Genomic DNA, 18932 nt, shown 5'->3' on the forward strand with positions numbered 1-18932 from the left:
ATCGAGCCTTCCATGGACAACTCAGCCACATGCAAAGAGCCTTTCTACTGCATTCGGATACTGGATATACACATCTCCTCTCAACCAGCAGGGACCATCTACTTTCCACGACCTTCCTCCCATCCCGGCACCGTCTCCTCTTTCAACTCCCACTTCTCATCCCACTCAACCTTCTGACTCATGGCAAGATTGATAAGCCAATCGGTCTTGACAACCCTACCATGACACCCCTTCTTCCTCGCCTCTTGTCTGAACTTCTCCCACAACTTGACTTCCTCATTCGCGGTCCCGGAGATGAGATATACTTTATCCAATTCCTCTTCTTTGCCGTTGTTCTCCGTCTCTGGTCCTGCTTCTGGGTCTTCAGAGGCTGGGATGCGGGGGCCGGCGATGACATTCGTGCGACCTTTGTACAGGAGTGCGGTGCCGCCGTTGATGGAGATGATTTCTTTGTACGTGTCGAATTTCCCGCTGACTTTTTCGGTCACGAAGATTGTCCAGCCGTGGAGGAGGCGGTTGGCGTTGACTTCGCCTCTCTCCAGAGCTGCGTCCATGCGGAATCCTAAACGTTCTTCTGCTTCGTCGTCGGAAAGAAGATGTTCGTCGACATCAGGTAGTATGTTTGTTGAGAGTGCTTCGTCGAGGAAGCCAATGTCGACGACGGAAGGACTGTTTGCGAGTGCGGCGATGAATTTCTTGGTGCGAAGGATGCGTGGTGCGCAGAGGAGTGTGCATTCTGCTGGTTCGGCTGTGAGTTTTATACCCAATGCTCGTAGTTTTGCCTATAGACAAGTCAGTTTTTGATGCTCTTGAAAGACAGATGGGAATAAAACTCACAGTTTCAGCACTCTCCTTCTTCATATTGCCCAGCCATCGCTCATCTCCTGTAACCATCATCGTGAACAAGACTTCAGTATCATTGGTGCCAGTCTTTGCCTTCTTGGCTTTACTCTTGACACCGGCGATTTCGGTCTCGCTGATTTCAGCATGGTCGTCGGCCGTATCGTCACTTTTGCGCTTATTGCGTCCTTTGACTGTGGGTTTCGTGACGGGCGCTTCTTCGGGTTCTGCTGTTCTTCTGCCACCATGAACGACGCCGCCTTTTCGCTTTCTCTCGCGGTCGTAGAGGAGCACGTCATCTTTCAATGCGTGCAGACTGGTCAATGCCTTTTCTTTTGACGCGCGACCGGTGGTGGGTGGAGTGCTTTCTCCATCCTTGTGTCTGAGCATAGAAGGTGTGGCCATTGCTGCATCCGAACCAACCCTTGTCTTTCTCTTCTTCGCCGTCTGAGGTGCAGGCATGAATTCACTCGTGTCTTCTTGATCATCCACATCCATAGGCTCCGGGGCATCGGCAAAAGACCTTGCCTTTGATGTCGCAGCACTGGACTGTGGCACGCCTTTTCCGGGTGATGTGTCAGGTGCCTTCACTGCTCCACGGAAAGGGTGTGGTGTCTTTGCTCCTGGCTCTGCATCCTTGATCGTCTTCTCATTACTCGCAAAATAGAGTTTCTGGACTTTCTTAAAGTCGATGGTCGTTTGACCTACTATCTCGCTGAGGTTTGTTCGCGGAGGGAAGTGTGTGTAGCGCTTGTTTGTTAGCGATTGGATTGCGCATTTTGCGTAGCTTTCTTCCAGCCAGAGGTGATTGACAATGTTAATGTTCCATTCCTGGGCTGCATCGCATTTTTCCGAGTGGGTGTGAGCTGTGATGAGATGGGTGTTGTCTTGCTTCATAGTTTTCGTAAACTCGGCTCCTGCTTCCTTGCAGAGGTTCTCCAGATAGATGCGAGCTTCACCGCTGTAATTTGACAGACTGATCCTCGTGTTTTCAAAACCAGGGATACCATTTCTTGGGACTGGGTAGTGTAGAAGCTTGCCCAAAGGATTTGTCCATTTGTTACGGTTGATGACGTTGTAGAACCACGATAGGTTTCCGACAGTCTTCTCAGCGCGAGAAGCTGCTACATAGTCCATGCCGTCGCGGTAGTGGCCGATGTATACATTGCATTCCTCGACGTCGGTGGTGAGGGCGCCTCCAGCTTGGCTTACGAGGTGTCGCAATGTCTTTGCCAGGTGATCGTTGATGTTCAGGTCTTTCGAGAATAGCACCTTCTTGTCCTTGAAGACTGCGAGCTGCTTGCGAGAGTCGGAAGGTGAGATTGGAGGGTTGTATGCTGGTGGGGCTCCTGCCACAGCCGAAAGAGCACCATCAAGTCCTGGTGTCGATCTCGCTCGGACAGGTTCATCCGAAGTCGCGCGGAGGATCTCAGGGTCTGGCAAGAGGTAGGGGCCTTCGTTGATCAGCTTGCCGAGTTTCAAGCAGTCGTCAAACCTGTGATGGTCTTGTCAGCCGCGTATGAAAGATTGGCAATGTCTAATTCCATACCAGTGCGGAAGAACGATCTTGCATGCCAGCTGCTTTGCCTCGACAGTGCGGCACTTGTCATTGTGCATATCCATAGACACAACATGCGTAACCAGCTTGGTCAATGGCGCACTGTACAGGCCTCCCAGAGCCAATGTGCCGGCGATAATTGCATCCTTGTCTCCTTCCGGTAAGTCAGCGCAGGAGACTATGACTTCTCTAAAGAACATAGACGGGTCTGGGCTGTGTTGGCGTGGTTGTGTCTGTCTCCCCTTCTCATGACTAGAAATAACCCATGATGGTCGCACGACGTGAACGTTGTATTCTAGAGCTCTGCCGTACTCGGGAAAGTCGATGTCGTCGGTGATGATGTGAGTGTGGCCGGCAATGTTATTGATCGAACCATCGTCTCGTCTGGGAATAAAGGTGGCGCCGTCTTTGGTCAAGAGGTGCATGTACTGTTGGCAAGCCGTCAGCAACTGCAATTGTGTGTCTTGTGATGCCGCTCTTGTTCATACCCATTCCTCTCTTTCTGGCGTTATCGTGGTTCCGGGTAGGATGGTGAAGCTAACACCGTGAAAGAGTCTATCTTCGTCCATGGCTCTATCGCATGTCTCGAAGGCGCGTAGGTGGGTAACAAGGAGGATAAGATTGAAGGTTGTTGCTAGTAGTCTGCGCAACGGAGCTATTTCCTGCAGTGTCAATCAATGTCTCAATACGTCAGATGTGAGAAGACGCGTTTTACCTCTTGTTTCCTGCTGTTCTAGAAATTGTGGTGTCTTGATGGTCAATCATCGGCCATAGACCGCGTTGCATCCGGCACGCTGTCACTTGACCCGCACGGACCTCAATATACCACTTCGCACACTTGAGAGTCAAAATCATTATTGGTGAAACACCTTTTTTTTCCATAAAGCAAACTATTATACACGCAAATTTAGCAACTGGGTGCGCCAGCTATCATCTGTAAGTACCGGAAGCAACAAGTCTTCCTAGTCGTCAAAGCAAAAGGCGAAAGCTACCCATCATCTTCTTCCATCTTTTCCCCTCTAGAGACCCATGGTCTCTGTTTTTGCTCTTTCTTTTCCTGCATATTGTTACACGAAGGAGTAGGGATCATCAAGGGAGGCCTTGGTGATGGCAGCCTTGCGCTGTCTCTCCAGTCTGTCCTCGGCTCTTTCAAGGACACGTCTCTTGCGCTGCTTCTCAGTACCAGCTCCCTCCATGCGTCCTCCATTGCCCTTGGAGCTGTCACCACGGGTGTCATCTGACTCATCCTTCTTGCGGGTCTCAGCGGCCTTCATAGCGTTGAAGGCCTCGAGGTCGTCGTCAGCGTCCTTCTGAATCTGCTTGTTGATTAACTGGATCTGAGTGTCGAGGTCCATGACAGGAGGAGGCGATCCGACAAGGGTATCGTTTCTGCTGGTGGTACCGTTGTGGCCCTTGTGAGCTGTGGGTGAGTTCATGGCGGCGGCCTCAAGACAGGGATCAAGGCCCTGGACCTTTCTGTACGGGCTGCCCAACGAGACGCCTCCAGCAGGGGACAAGTTGATGTTGTCAGACTGATTGCGCTGATGTGAGGCCTTGGCGCCGGCAGAGCCCTTGTCCTGACCGGGAGGGCTAGGTAGTTCGCGGTCTGGAGGCGGGTGAAGAGGTGGCGACATTACCTGCTGGTGACGGCTTTGAACAGGCTCGATATCCGAGACCTTCTCAATCTCCTGCGCGAGAGTAGACATCTCACGGATGAGGGTGTATTGATCGCTCGAGTCATAGACGACTTCACCATCCACCACTCCGACACGACGATAGACTCCGGGATCATCCTCGATAGCTGCACGGATGGCGTCCTTGATCACGTCCATGGCGCCATAATAGTCTCCGAGACATTCGTAGAGGAACTCGGAATGCGCATGTGCCACTGAAAGGCTGATGACGTGCGAGGGAGGCATGAGTCTCTTTGCACGTCTGGATGCACTCTCGAAATATAGCTTGGTGTCAGGAGTGTAGTCCATGATCGGCATGAGGAAAGCGCTTGCACACACAGGTGGGTCGTAGTCAATGATCCTGTCCATGCCTAGACCAGGAGGGCGTGCTGGAGTCGTGCGAGGGAAGAGAGCAAGAGTGGGAGGGACGGCGGTTGAAACTGGAGACTGAACAGCATGAGCCTTCAGCTTTACCGGAGCTGCCTTGACCTCGGCGGCGTAAGGGTTGGTTATGTAGGACTGCAAAGACGGGGCAGGAGAGCCAGACAGTCCAACCCAGTCCTCTCTGGCGGCCATGTACTTGGCTCCAAGGCTGTTGGGGTCTCCCACGCTTCTCTGACGAGCTTGGAGTTGACGGACGGTAGGTGTGTTGTGATACATGCAAAAGATGTAGTGGAAGGTTGCCTGCATCTTCACAGCCATGATCTGAAGCTCGGCATGGGCATCTCGGCCGCAGAATGGCAGGATGTAGATCTCAGTATGAGCCAATCCCTCTTTGGCAAGGAAGATGATGTGCTGATACAGCGCCACCGATCTTGTCTCCTTGGACATGTCGATTGTGCGTTGCCCATAGGCACGATTGAGCACATCCGTGAGCTGGCAGGAGATAGCGAGGACCTTACAGATGCCCTGGGAGAGGATCATGTTGAATTTGCGAGCCTGAGTTGCCCAATGAGCCAGGACCATTCGGTCAATTTCGGCGCTCGACATCTCGAGGACTTTTTGTGATCTTGATGGTAAGATCGTCGACTTTGATGATGATCTGATCCCGGTATTGTCGTTGGTCGGATGATGTACGATGATAGGTCCTTCAAGGGTATTGGGACTTTGCAGCAGGCGTGAGATCGTCACGCGCCTAGATATGCAAGGTTAGTGGCTGCTCTGGTCTCATCTGCGGAAACCGACTGCGCTTGGAGACGATCAAGTACCTACGGCTGTGTGTGCGTAGAGGTAGGTCCTGGGTTGTAAGATCGTTACAGCCGAAGAGGTTTTTGAGATCGTGCAAGGCTGGCGGCTACTTGTGTTAGACCTTTGACTAGGCAAACCAGTGATTGCCTGGGATGTCCGAGATGGTGGATGCTATAGCTTGTAGACTCTATTAGAGCTGACGTTGATAGGATGGCTGCGCGGCTTCGATGCTCGAGGATGAGGCTTCGGCAGAGGTTGCAAGCCGCAGGAGGACAAAGCGCAAGAACGCAGCGGTAAGCGATTAGCTCAAGGGTAGTCTACTCGAGGATAGTAGACTGGAGAGCGATGCTCGCTCAGGGTTGGATGACAGACTGCGAACAGGTTGAAGACGATGGGAGGGGGAAAGGCTTGCTCGATGTGATATGGACACGAGGTGAAGCATTCGGGAGATGTTATTATTGATATGATAGCCTATCAGCTGTCAGTCGACGTCCATTCCGACCACTAACGCTACCGTCGACGTCCTTTTCGACCACCAAGCCTGCCGTCGACGACCTCATTGGCCGGAATCTGGAGCTGAAAACCGGAGTACTGAGCGCAACGTCAAGCTGGAGCTATGCAAACACAACGCTTCGATTCGCAGTCTTTACAGATGGACAAGCAGAATGCATGATCCGCCAGTGTACTTACTCAAACAGTACCATGTGTAGAGGAGCACTTACTGAACATAAAGACTAATGCCTCTTCTAGACAGGCGTCTCTAGAACCGAGGCCCTTCCTAAGCCCTCTCAATGCCTCAACAAAAACCACGCTGACACTGGGAAGTCGTCCACGCTACCCTGATTCTCTTCGACTCGACAACACCCTCCGCTCGATTATGAATGGATATGTTATCAATGTCAGGATTGACCGGCAGTAAAACGGCAGAAACGAAAACAACAGCACGAAATGCGAAAGAAACCACCAAAAGAAGTCAAGGAAATGCGAAACATGAAGAAAGAGATACGAAAAGCATGAAAGAGAAGTTGGGCAGTGGCACGGTGAGCGCCGGGATCGCGCAGCCTGCATGCAAGCATTGCATTGGTGCTACGTGTCGGCCTCGCTTGTTGGCAAGGATGCTCCTTTCGGGGTAGCAACCAAGATCCGCTCCTCATATATCGTCATGTATGACATCTGGAAGGAAGATGAGGTACCCAACTTGTTGGTATTTGCTGGCAATCGAGGCTTCGAGCTCTAGCCTACCTTCAACCCCATATTGAGGACATAGTTCGCATGACAGTTAACAGTACTGCAGGAACCGACAGCAAACCCATGGTCTGACAGGAGATCCAGCGAGCGCCAATGCGGCCTTATCCGTATGGCTGTCTAGAATGTGCGCTGTGTGGTGTAATAGCGTGCTTTGAAAAAGGCGGTCAAGAAGGGACGCTGAAGATGTGATTGGTGGGCGGGGTCAGGCAGATCCACTTGTGAGTGGCCCAACGTCTGCCGACATCCTGAAGACAAACACCTGAACATCCCCGCCAGCAGACTCCAAGTTCTTGATACAAACAGAAGATACAATCAGGGGTTAGAATCTATTTGAGCAAATCTTTCTGCCAGGCGGCGTGCAACAATACACTGTCACACAACGCAACAAGCATGTGACACCGAAGCCTGCATCTGGCAAGTACGACCAGCACGAGCAGTCATCTTCGAGACCTTCTTGGAAGATGATGAGCAGATGCGACGGAACTGACGACCAGATGATCATACGGCTTCCCTTTTTCTATCTTTTCTCTACCCGCTGGGAACAGCCAGATCAAGCAAGATTTCTGCTGAAGACGATTCAATTCTTGGGGTGATCAATAGACGCCTACTCACCTCTCGTGGCCACGAATCATCGTCACGCGGAATGAAAATATCGTACTATCGAGCAAGCATGCAACTGTGGTATGACGTTCCGCAAACTCCAGTTGTCCCGCTTCTGGTTCCGGCTGTCTTTCCTTCGGCGCACTCACTCAGGACAATTTGAGAATGGTCTCGAGGGTATGCGATACGCTCGTTTTTTTTAAGAACCAGTCGAGCGTATCCGAAACATGGATGCATGCTTATGCTCATAATTTGCAGTCGATCTTCGCATATCCTGCTTGCCTACATATTTTCTTGGTCGGCGTTGCTTTCCGGTATCAGAAAACAAGGCGGTTGGTCGCCTTGTATGCACGACATGCTTCCACGCGGCCGGCTCTGATCCACTTATCTGCTGCGCAGTGCGGAGCACGTAGTACCTGAGGACCACCTGCAAGATATGCTTGTCGTTTGAGTAACACACACCTTCCAAGCCTGATCTTTGGTGTGTGCAAAGACCAAAATTTTGTTTGATCTGATCAACTCAAGCCTATTGTGGCTTCCTTGACTTCGCCGGCATATTACTTCCAACGTCCGGAAGTAGATCAGATTGGCCATTACGATACCTGAGATCGGCCGAGAGAAGTCGGACGCACAAGTCACTTGCAGTAGCTCACACCCTCTGCGTGTGAAGAGAAAGCATGCCAATCTTTGGAGTGGAGCCTCCAATGCTGGAGCTTTAGCATGAATGATGGATACGTCAAAATCCGAGGAAGATATAAGTACAGTTGTCATGGGAGAAAGAAGAGCATCATTGTCAACGTTGCCCTTCCCCTCGAACTCTGTCCAAACTCTCAGAACAAACCGTCTCCACAGATCCGAGTTTACATCACAGACTGGAAATGTGTCGCTTCTACGCTCATACATATCAATGTGGACACACCAAGACAGTCTTTTCCAGCCATTGTTCGAGAGCTGCTTTGATACAACAAGCCTGTCGCAATGGAGATATCTGCGCCAACGTCCAGGTCGACGAGAAATGCTCTTCTTGCTACAAGCCTCTCAAGATTCTCGTCCAGACAAGACTCATCAACACCGATTCCAAGTCTCACAGCTGAATTATCAAGTTATGGTCCGTGGTTCGACGCCTGTTCTCTTGGAGACTGAGCCTCAGCTAACAGTTCCATATATGATGTAGCTATGACACTACGCCAGAGGTCTCTGATATTCGTCCCACGTCGAAAAGCAATCACAAAAGTTTGACCCTTCTGAGTGGCCGGCCATGCTACCAGGACTATTCATTGTTGCCTAGAGCCCACATTTCGTGGCATAGTTTGCTTCATGCTTGCTGCTTCGGAATAAACCTTCTCACTTTCTTATTTTCTCGTCCACTGTCTCAATTCAGAAAAATGCCATGCCCGTAGTGGACCTCTCGTACGGTTTCGCAAGAAGATGTCTCTTTCATCACGTTTTTTCATACTTGAACTTTCATGATCAACATGTATTTTGCTTACCGGAAGCCCTTGAATTCACAAGCGGAGACGTCTTATGGGTCATGAATCGCTACCTCGGAACTCATGATCTTGAGATTCATTTTCTCGTTTGGCTACTGTGCCGTTGGCCTACAAAATACAAATCGTTGGATCGTGGCTTGGTACATGGAACATCTCGCACCAGCTCTCGTCGGTCTACATGCATCTTCTACTTCGACGTATCGCACTGTGTTCCTTCTCCGCGAAGCGCTTGAATCTCACAAAATTGAAGGCCGTCCGAAACAACTTCAACATATCGTCGCTACGACAACTGGTTCGCGCAGCTGGATTCTCATGATCTGGACCACGAAGGGGACACTCTAAGTGTGGAACTCGAGAGGGTAGAGAGAGAGCTTCAGCGTCTCGGAGGATAACTTTATGACATTAACGAAGCCACCCGCACAATCGAGGAGTCAGAAGTGCAGATTCTGGCATGCATCTATGGTCTGATCGTATGATATTAGTCCTTCGGTGCAAGTTTTCCCCCACTCCTCATCTGTCCGTTTCCACAGGGAACGCCTTCATGGTTCGCGACAACATAGGATTCAATAGGAGCATCGATCTGGCCAAGACCAGCATCCAAGAAGCCTATCAGGGGAGATACGAAATCGAAGGCTATGCCGAAGACCCCTGGAACAATTTGGTCGAAGCAAACCGCCTCTCGTGCTACGCGCATTAAGCATGCTTCAACGCACACCAGGAGCACATGTGTACAAGAAGGACTCGTAACGAGCCAAAAAGGCTTGCAAGGCTCGCGAAACTCACAGAGAAGCCAACGCCAAATCTACTTCCGACCAAAGACACATGGCCAACATTACTATGCTCGTCAACGCACACGAATCCAGCTTGCCCTGTTAACATCGAAAACAAACTTTCTAGTGTTACTCTCAAAATACTCAAGAAGCAACGTCCTTTCATTCATAGCTTTGACACTTATGGCAATAAGAATTACGACGCCAGCGGCCATTGTGAAGATTGCATCAAAATGCAGAAACGACGTGTTTGTATTCTTCTCTTTGGGGTACATATCTACATCATGTGCTAACTTCTTCTCACGCCTTCTCACGATTCGTCATTCTTGCATTGTTACTTGCTGGAGACCTGTCTAAAGTACAATTCTGATTATATACTGACAGTGCGTCTTGACTTTCTGTTATATTTACCACCAAACCATTTTCCTCCTATTTTTCCTTCCATATATACCAAGAAACTCCAACAGAATGCCTCACTCCTACGATGATGGAGGTTTCTTGCCTGTAATTGATGGCCTGAATATCAACAATCTCCAGGATCTCGAGAGGGCGTTCGACAGGAACGATGAAGAAGGTCAACAGATCAGTACCAGACTACTTACCATCACAGCAGAGATTGAAGCCCTCGAGGAAGCAGGAGCACGCCCTGACCTCGCACCGCCCCTCAGACACATTACAAGAGTTCTACGTCTTCGACGTCAGCTGCTGTCAGATCTTGACCAACTATTGGACAACTGGAACGTCTATATGGATCTTCGCGATGTTGAAATGCACGTCGAGGTCTTCTGGGGCGATTTGGATGTTCAGGATGCTGCAGAAGAGCGTTACAGACATGAAAGCCATGCGAACAGGATTCGAGGTCTATATATTCAAGCTAAGCGGGATTGGTCGGAAATGCTTGGAGAGTTCGTGAGGATGACTTGGGAACACCTGGACGACATTGGCACAGTTGACTTCAATCCTGAGAGATCTACACATCAGGAAACAGTACTCGGTCCTAGCACATTGGACGCCTCTGTCCAGCTGCTGCGTACCTTCTGTGGCGACCTCCTACACCTATGGAGATTCGCTTTCCTTCTGATCTGGCGCTTCATGTGAGTGCACACAGGAACCATAGCACGTGAAATGTCACGACTGCTCGAGCGAAGCAGAACGATGCTTCACATGATAATCTGATAAAACATGTATCTGTCATTCCTTTGTTCAAGACCGTTTCACGTGCTTTTGCGTTGTCTGTCGTTGTGTGATACTGCGCTCTCATAATCTATATATTCCTTCGATGTTGAGCTATTTCACCCAGGACACTTTCTCAATCAGACTTCCGGGACCACAGGACTACTCACTCTCGAAACTCCTATATACTTCTGCTCTCTCTCTCTTCTCAACATGCGTAGAAATTTTGTTCGCTTCAACCGACTGGGACCCGATCGTCAACGGAGCCGTGCACTCAGATCTCCTGATCCTTTCTACCAACCACCAGAAGAACATCACTCACCGGAGAATTATCAGCCACCAGAGGAATACCAACGCATCCTCGATCAGTTCCGCAGCAGAAGAGATGAAGCTCAGGTGTCCGATCAGGCGGATCAGGAAATCAATCAGGGCGCTCAAGAGACCCATGAGGACCACTCCCTTCCCGATGGACCCGGCCTCGACGACCACGATGCACTCATGAGCGCGATAAGGACCATCGACGCCGAAATCTCCGTCCACGAGATCCAAGCAGTCGAGGAAGCACATCGCAGAGTGAGAGAGCTTACCTCCATCATCTCGACCCCTGACGCAGAAGATCATGACATGGAAAGCCCGCCCATATCAACAGATTCTGACTCCGATGTCTCAGAAATCCACCTCGACTCCGATGCAGACGACCAACAGCTCCGCAACCTTCAACGCGAAGCCATCCTCCTCCGCCTCCAAAGCGCCAGTCTCCAGCACCGAATCCTCCTGGAAGAATTCAAGATGCTGACTCAACACAATTATCACAAGACCAGCGTCATGTATGCATACAGAAGAATCTGGGTCTTGTGTCAAATGGTGTGTGTTCTAGACGACGGCATTCAAGCTTGGGAAGCCCTCATGGAGCTTCGACGCAATGAGATGGATAGGCAGGTCTTGAGGGATGAGCTCACTAGAGCTGAAGCTAATGCCTCGTATGCGAGACTGGCGAATCATCGGGATGAGCTGTATGATCATTGCGTTGAGGCTGGACGGCATTATGTCAGAGCTATGTGGTCAAGAGAGTTTGGTCCTGGTGTGCGAGTTGAGGGTATGCCAGCCACACAAAGCGTTCTTGGAACAATGATTGAGCGTGTCATTGGTCTGCACAATGATGCCGCTGAGGGTTTGGGGTTGTGACCTTTTCTGACGAGGCCCCTGGTCACGAATTGCCACAGCGGAAAGAGATATGGAATGCCATGGACTGCCTGGACTGCCTGGACGAAGGAAAACGCACCTTCCGCATGACTTTCATGTCATGGTCGTTCTTTCCTGCAACTTGACAACCTGCTCTTCCGACTGAATCTGTCATGTTGTCGCCAGCTCCGAAACGCCTGTATTGTTCCTTGTTCTGGAAGCATGTTTTGCAAGTTCGATCACTCCCTCCCTTTTGGTTATATATGATTGAGAATGTTCGACATTCCTTTCTTCTTTATCACACCCGCTGGAGATTTCGACTTACCCGACCCAACTTTCTCAAAGGCCGCACACAAACACGAAAATGCCCAGATTCACTTCCATCGAAGCCAGCTTCGACCTCTGCTTCTCAGAACTCAGCGAATCTATGAGAGTAAGCTTCTGCCCCTCAAGTCAATGCGAAAATATCTCGACTAACCACTTTTCACCAGGAATTGGAGCATCACTATCTGATCATCAAGCGCAACAATGTCAGACTCCAAGCGGCAATGCAACAGATGCAAGCCACCTTTCCACAAGATCATCAAGTCAATGATGCGCGCGTACAGGCCTTGCACAAGAATTCGATTCATGTGGTACGCTATACAATGAGAGATGCCTCGAATGCGATGGAGATGATGCAGACTGGGATGCATACGAGGGGTAATGCTGTCAAGAGAGTTGTGGCTAGATTGGTTGAAAGATTGAGTGGTCAGGGACCAGCCTGGAGCCGCTCCGGTTGACGGGCATTCCAAAGCCCATGAGCGCGACAGAGGATTTATGTGACTTCCATTCTATATGTCTGGCTTGAACGATGGCTGGTGGAAGCGAACGATCTTTCCGAGATGGAACTCGAATGGGAGTTGCCAACAAATACCGACACTGTACTTGAAAAGCCATGGAAGAGCTAATGAATATATGGATTACCACACCTACTAGTTTTACCTACTGTTGTAATCCAATCCGTGATCGTTTCGATGATCCAAGAGATTCTCGAGTTTCTTTTCAGCGTGTTTATCACGCGAACGCCATAAGGATGTAAGATGGTATTCGTGCTACCATGGCCACTCGCGCAGAGTCGTCAACCCATGCGCTCTCGTCAGACATGACCCTGGTTCAAACATGATTCTACACTTCGAAGTTGACATGCGTGGCAAGCTTCAGGGAAATGGTGAACGAAAAAGTGCAGCTGAACTTTCAGGCTGATTCTCGTGATTCCCCAGCTTTCGCGGAAACAGAGCCGGCAACTTGAGTCGGCCGTGCTTAGCCGCCAGGGCGACAGTCAGCCAGTCGACCTGTGAGGCAACAGCGACCCTTGAATTGTGTGAATGCTTCAATTATTTCTCTCGGAGTCATTTCTATGGTGATATGAGGCTTCTTTACCTCCAGAGTTGCATACTTGAAGTACACCAAAGACATAACAACTAAATAGAATACAGGTGAGCTGGAAATAGCAACAAGCCCCAGCAAGCAATAGCCGATCGGCCTTTGAGAAACGAAGACCCCAAAGGTGCGTCATTTGCCGATCGTATAGCTAAGGAGAATGCGGGTGGTCGAAGTTGTGGAGATCCCGACTTTCCAGATTTCTGGTTACAATCTCCGGCCGATAGAAAGAATATCATGCCCTCACATGCCTCGGGCTCGAAGCCTTGTCCTTTTCTTCCTTTCACTTGTCATTCCAATCACGCTGTCACTTGTGCTTCACTCGTATAACATTACACCCGCCGTCACTCCACAAGCTTCTCGTACCTGACTCGGCTTCCCCACGACAACGACAACGAGCACACGATTGTTTTGCTGCTGCTGCTGCTTCTTCCGCGACGATGCTCCATTACGAGAAAAACACACACATCATGACTGATCCTATTGCGCCTTCGTCTTCGACTCCAATGGCTCCTGCGACCTCTGCAAACACGACTGCTCCTGCATCGAGTGCCCCCGTACCGCAACACCGACACATCTGGATCATAACAGGACCAGCAGGATGCGGAAAGACGTCGGTGGCAGAATATCTCGCCAGCTACTTTACACTGCCCTACCTAGAAGGCGATGCCGTAAGTTTTTGAACCCAGCACACTCGAGTCCTCGAGACCTCACTAACACGAAAATCTCCCACAGTTCCACCCTCAAGCCAACATCGAGAAAATGGCAAACAGCATCCCCCTCACCGACGCCGACCGCTGGGACTGGCTGATCCTCCTCCGCGACCAAGCGGTCGCCGCCCTCGAATCCGGAGCCTCGGGCGTCGTCCTCACTTGCTCGGCACTGAAGCGCAAATACCGTGACGTCATCCGCGTGGCTTCGTACAACGACAACAATGTGCTCGTTCACTTCATCTACCTCTCCGCAACTCAAGAGCTGTTGTTGCAAAGAGTGCATGGTAGAGTGGGTCATTACATGAAGGACAGTATGGTCAAGAGTCAGTTTGAAGCGTTGGAGCCGCCGACGGTTGATGAGAGGGATGTGATGAGTGTGGATGTCAGTGGGGATTTTGCTAGTGTGCAGCAGTTGGCTTTGGAGGTTGTCAATCAGGTCATGACTCAGGATGCGGTTATCGTGCAGCCTTCCCAGGCATGAGTGATATAAAGACGGCGAGAACAGGAGTTTGGCATCTGGGGTTACTAGGATGGGAGCAAAGCGGTTTCCTGGGTAGGCTTTGTACATATACCCGGCATTATCAAAACACATCTTCTTATTTTTCTGAGCACACTCGAAAAGGTTGACGCTTGCACAATAAGGATTTTATCATATTCTACACATTCGTGAGTGGGACAGTGTCAATTCTTCTCTTGAATCGCCATCTTTCCCATCCCTCTAGACCTATCCCTCACCGCAGCCATATCATCCATATTGATAATCCCAATCCCGATGATCTCGGTGAAATATCTCCACATGACTTGCTCAGAAGTCTGATACTTGGGACCCGCAGAACCCCAATATCTAGATACCAGACCGCGAGATTTGGCTTGCTCTGGCTGACTGCTGGATGCATCTTGCTCTTCTGGTGATGAGGTCTTGTCGCCATCGCTGGCGAGACTTATAATACCATCTTTGAGTTCGCTGGATGCGTAGTACGAGTTTGAGATATTGTACGCGTGGGTCGGTGGAGAAGTTGTCCAATCGTCTTTGGGAGTGTGAAGGGATGCCAGCGGTGCATCGAAGAAGATGTCGCGGTGAGTAGGATTCAGCGCCAGGATGTCCCCAAAGGCAACCTTGCCTGATGCGACGACCGTAAGAGGACGCATTATTCTGCTCGTCCCATTCCAGTAGGTAAGGTAATCCAGTTCCCGCAATGGCTGGAGTTGTCTGCTGAGTTCCTGGAGCGTCTGTCGGCTTTCCGTCTTCAGATCCACGAGCAAAACTAGTGTCTGTTCAGGCACTTTTTCGAAAACACCTCGCCAACCTCCCTCCGTAACATCAACATTACGACTCCCGATCAATCGCTCCAGCGGCTCAAGATATATAGCCACAAGCGACTCCTTCCGCTTCAACCCCCTTGCAGAATGCCCAACGAGTAAATCAGACCTGTCAAAATGCACATCCGCCTCCACACTAACGCATCCAGATCCTATGGCTTCCCAAAGAGGAATTCTGCGCGTGTAGTCGTTGTGGGAATGTACGGCGACGGGCATGACTTTACGGATTTCCTCCTGACGTTTGGGATCCCAGATTTCGGGGCTGGACCAGTGGATGTTTGTCCATGTGCTGAGTGAAAAGATGAAATTATCTTCTGTGTTGCGAGAGGTTGTGGAGACCACATGGTTGATTCACCAGAATTGGAGGATGCACCTTGTTGGAAAGTCAGCAGGATGGTCTGTTTGAGTTGTTGCGAATTCTGTCGCTTGATACTTACAAGATAGATGTGACACAAATCGTGCCAACAAGAAAGGTTCGAAGTATGCGCTTCATTGTATTCCTCTTCGTCGTGTTTCTATAGCCATTTTCAAGCGAATCCATACGTTCAAACATGATTGCTTTAAAGAAACAAACAAATTGCAAGAAGTGATCGGATTTGCCCAGAAAGAGCCTTGTCGTATCCTTTATAATTGCTGCGTCTTGTGTGGCTAATAATAGCTACTTTTCTTTTTGGTGCCAAACCTTGTTCGCAACGCTTCGTATACTAAATTCAGAACATACAGAGACGCGCAAACGTCTTCAGGCAACAGGAGATCTGACTTTGGCATAGGTGAGTCTCGAGGAACATATCCAACAATTACAGCAGATTATAACTTACCGACCACTCCTAAAAAGTATATTAAGGATAAACGCCTAACTTTGGTTTTGTCCATGAACTAGTAGACTGCACGTTGGTGGTTTTTTCTTTTCCCATCAGCCGGTTGTAAGTCGAAAGCAAACGACATCCTCCCAATGTGTGCTTGATATCATTTTCGAAGCTGCGGTCTAGAATAATGATACGAGGTGGCAGAAGAGTAATGTTTGAACAGTCTCCGATCTAACAATCTTTCGTCAACGGTAATGTTTCAAGATGCCTTACTCACACCTCCCGACACCTTGAATTCTCCAATTCGTAAAGGCCGCGTCAGACAGGGGCTGTTAGTAGCATAACCTTTTGTGATAGAAGATTTATGTCGCATCGTTTTAGACATTTCTAGTAAGGTCGCCTGCGGTGTCGGTCAATTTACTAGCAACTTCTTCGGCGATAATCTGTCGACTGTATACCAGAAGAAGTAGCACTTTCTCGGGGAAGGATGTATATAAGGAGCTTGCATGGCACACAAAGAGCGGTGACGATGATGGCATCGTCCAAAGAGTCGGCGGACGAAGGAGATTAGCGTGGTCAACTAGATAAGTCTGAGATTGAAGTTGACAGCTTGGGCAGGCTGATTTTGTCGTTAGAGCGTGGAAGACTGCTTGCATCGAACCAAATGCAGTCTAAGGTATTGTCTAAGAGCAATTTCCTTCTTTTTTTTTCTCGAAGACACATCCAGGAGCACTTTTGGACCAGCATGGTGGGAGTCTATGGAGAGGAGGCAGCCTGTTCCTCCAGAATTGGCGATATCGTGGAGCTGCTGATTCCTGCTTTGCTCTTGACGTGGCGAGTTTCGAGGCCGCAAATGAGCCTGACGAGATTGAAGAGCCACTACCTGTGACAAGTACATATGTTCCTGTTTATAGGCGGTGGCCTACTTGCGATGAGAACATCCAGATAGCTCTTTGAATTTGTGGGCGACGTCTCAGACTTATCACAGGCGCCAAAGTAGAGGAGCTTAGATCATCGGTGCTAAGTGAGGTCTTTAGCAATGCCGATATCAGCCATGCGGTCGCCAGACATCACCAGCTGGCAGCGAAAAGAAATCCTCGATATCGGCTCTCAGGCGCCGGAACTTCCGACCCTCTCGACTTCACTAACGTGGTTAAGCACTTTGGCGTGAACAGATGCGTTGAGCCGACATGAGTTCCTGGATACGGTTGGGACCATTGCCTAGACGGTGGTATTGACTACCGACACGGTACGATAGTAGTGAGAATAATCGCCAGCTTCGGCGAGACAAGGGAAGACCAGACGGGTTTCGCATGGAAGTTGCTCACATCGCGAAAAGAGATGGTAAGAATCACGCGTGTCGTCATCAGCACCGCGTTCCACAAGCGTCTGTCGCGTCGACGACTGGACTAGATGGTTGTAGATACCAATTGATCAGGTGCAGCCGGATGAGTATTCACTCTGTATCCTCTTATTACACGTACAGCTACTAATTAGCTCTCTTGAATGGGTTATGTACTTACAATTCCAGTGTTCAACACAGACGTTGCTGAGCGGGCCACCCTGACCCTACTTTCTGACGACGGTAGCCATCGATCTAACCATACCAATGTGATTTATGATAGCGTAGATGCTGACAACTGCACTGTCGGTGTGTCTGCTATAATCAGATGACAATCTTGTACATTACTGAAAGAGCTGGCTGCAAGTTCTGCATGTTGGAAGACTTCACCAAAATCCGACACCCCATGCCGAATCTAACGAAACTCCTTCTCAAAAGACGAATCATTTTTGGAGAATTGAACCAATCAACCTCACATGCAAAGCCTCCGCGTGTCGAAGACTGCTCACTCTGGCATTCATCGGCTCATGACCTGCGAGAATTGGTCTCACATTCGGCATATGTTGGCAGTGTTCAGAAGACTCGCATCCCAAGGGATTTCTAGAATACCAGCATTGACCATCGCTACCTCCGACAGGGTCAAACAAGCGAGTCATTGAACCATGACTGTGCTTGAGACCAATATCTCGAACGACAAGGGTACGTTTATCCAAAATGACTTCAAAGTCACAATAGACTTCGATACTCTGCCCTCGGATTGATCTGTACACGAAGAACCTTGAGAGCTACAGGTTCCTGCCGATCATTGTGATCAGATCAAGGATCGCCATTGTTGAAGGGTTTGTAAGACTGCTCTCAGAGGCTTCTACATCTTCGGCATCTCGAAGTCGGGTTCACGGGCCGTGTCTCGCCTACTATCTGGGAAAGGAATGTCTTGGTACGAGCCGATGGCGTGGAGACATGCTGTGGAGACCCCGGTGGAGAGAGTCTGATCACAAGGCGGGTCGGTCAAAAGCGTGTATGACCGTTGGGCAAAGTGGAGTCATGTATAGCGTGTTCGTGCGCAGCAAAGACTGTCAAAGCACGAGCGAACTAAGAAGAGCTTTGTTGTGGGTCGGCCTGAAATTTGCTTCAAGATTGTTGACCGCAAACATCCTGGAAGATGAAAAGGACAATCGGCTCTGCTGCTCACGCTTCCTCGTCAGCGAAGACCTCGGAACAAGTCATGAAGGTTTTCACGGATCTTGCCACGATTCAAGAGTCATTCCAGCACTGAGGCTCTGTTCCGTCAGTTTGATGGCGCATCAAAGTCCTACCGTCGTCAATCGCGGCCTGGATGCCAAAGGTCAAAGCGTACACAGTTTTGGCTTGAAGAAGCGAAGTCTGTTCAAGCCATTTCCCGGCCCCACATTGGTCGACGTGGAGAGAGACCCACAGGGCTTTTTTCGTGGAGTCTCCAGCTCTTCGACTCCACGATGATCGACTTTACATCAAAAAATCCTTCATGAGCTTCTATACGAGGAGCTTGTCAATCTTACAGCCTTGCAGCATGTCTGGCCGATCATACCATGAATCTTCCTCGTGTTGGAAATGCCCATCTCAGCACA

The 18932-nt window shown here is 49.8% G+C and overlaps 9 protein-coding genes across 9 annotated transcripts; 5 read left to right on the forward strand and 4 right to left on the reverse strand.

Annotated features, from left to right (window-relative positions):
• Positions 1 to 98: 98 nt before the first annotated feature.
• On the reverse strand, positions 99 to 2967 carry M438DRAFT_283195 (uncharacterized protein; the record flags this gene model as incomplete). The annotated part of the gene is made up of 4 exons (XM_029901368.1): positions 99 to 782; positions 838 to 2335; positions 2390 to 2826; positions 2887 to 2967. The coding sequence occupies 4 exons, from the start codon at positions 2965 to 2967 to the stop codon at positions 99 to 101; spliced, it is 2700 nt and encodes an 899-aa protein (XP_029755933.1).
• A 1209-nt stretch (positions 2968 to 4176) lies between these two features.
• On the reverse strand, positions 4177 to 5067 carry M438DRAFT_240743 (uncharacterized protein; the record flags this gene model as incomplete). Its single annotated transcript, XM_029899529.1, has 2 exons — positions 4177 to 4539; positions 4627 to 5067. Coding segments are annotated over 2 exons (804 nt in total), but the record flags the coding sequence as incomplete, so codon positions are not given.
• A 2918-nt stretch (positions 5068 to 7985) lies between these two features.
• M438DRAFT_283040 (uncharacterized protein) lies at positions 7986 to 8201 on the forward strand (the record flags this gene model as incomplete). Its single annotated transcript, XM_029901349.1, has 1 exon — positions 7986 to 8201. The coding sequence occupies one exon, from the start codon at positions 7986 to 7988 to the stop codon at positions 8199 to 8201; it is 216 nt and encodes a 71-aa protein (XP_029755935.1).
• An 874-nt stretch (positions 8202 to 9075) lies between these two features.
• On the reverse strand, positions 9076 to 9642 carry M438DRAFT_359400 (uncharacterized protein; the record flags this gene model as incomplete). Its single annotated transcript, XM_029907334.1, has 3 exons — positions 9076 to 9281; positions 9381 to 9399; positions 9451 to 9642. 3 exons carry the CDS (start codon positions 9640 to 9642, stop codon positions 9076 to 9078), a joined length of 417 nt encoding a protein of 138 aa, XP_029755936.1.
• Positions 9643 to 9835: 193 nt separating this feature from the next.
• M438DRAFT_359401 (uncharacterized protein) lies at positions 9836 to 10465 on the forward strand (the record flags this gene model as incomplete). Its single annotated transcript, XM_029907335.1, has 1 exon — positions 9836 to 10465. One exon carries the CDS (start codon positions 9836 to 9838, stop codon positions 10463 to 10465), a length of 630 nt encoding a protein of 209 aa, XP_029755937.1.
• Positions 10466 to 10753: 288 nt separating this feature from the next.
• On the forward strand, positions 10754 to 12594 carry M438DRAFT_409273 (uncharacterized protein; the record flags this gene model as incomplete). Its single annotated transcript, XM_029910005.1, has 3 exons — positions 10754 to 11636; positions 12136 to 12155; positions 12214 to 12594. The coding sequence occupies 3 exons, from the start codon at positions 10754 to 10756 to the stop codon at positions 12502 to 12504; spliced, it is 1194 nt and encodes a 397-aa protein (XP_029755938.1). The 3' UTR covers positions 12505 to 12594.
• A 577-nt stretch (positions 12595 to 13171) lies between these two features.
• On the forward strand, positions 13172 to 14468 carry M438DRAFT_349466 (shikimate kinase). The gene is made up of 2 exons (XM_029906403.1): positions 13172 to 13815; positions 13880 to 14468. The coding sequence occupies exons 1-2, from the start codon at positions 13615 to 13617 to the stop codon at positions 14336 to 14338; spliced, it is 660 nt and encodes a 219-aa protein (XP_029755939.1). The 5' UTR covers positions 13172 to 13614; the 3' UTR covers positions 14339 to 14468.
• A 14-nt stretch (positions 14469 to 14482) lies between these two features.
• M438DRAFT_327636 (uncharacterized protein) lies at positions 14483 to 15764 on the reverse strand. The gene is made up of 2 exons (XM_029903180.1): positions 15615 to 15764; positions 14483 to 15550 (listed from the first exon to the last, which is right to left on the reverse strand). Exon 2 carries the CDS (start codon positions 15391 to 15393, stop codon positions 14539 to 14541), a length of 855 nt encoding a protein of 284 aa, XP_029755940.1. The 5' UTR covers positions 15394 to 15550; positions 15615 to 15764; the 3' UTR covers positions 14483 to 14538.
• A 2223-nt stretch (positions 15765 to 17987) lies between these two features.
• On the forward strand, positions 17988 to 18804 carry M438DRAFT_359405 (uncharacterized protein; the record flags this gene model as incomplete). Its single annotated transcript, XM_029907336.1, has 2 exons — positions 17988 to 18024; positions 18185 to 18804. 2 exons carry the CDS (start codon positions 17988 to 17990, stop codon positions 18802 to 18804), a joined length of 657 nt encoding a protein of 218 aa, XP_029755941.1.
• Between the last annotated feature and the right edge of the window lie 128 nt (positions 18805 to 18932).

The sequence above is a fragment of the Aureobasidium pullulans genome (assembly GCF_000721785.1).
Source record: "Aureobasidium pullulans EXF-150 unplaced genomic scaffold scaffold_30, whole genome shotgun sequence".
NCBI lineage: Eukaryota > Fungi > Ascomycota > Dothideomycetes > Dothideales > Saccotheciaceae > Aureobasidium > Aureobasidium pullulans.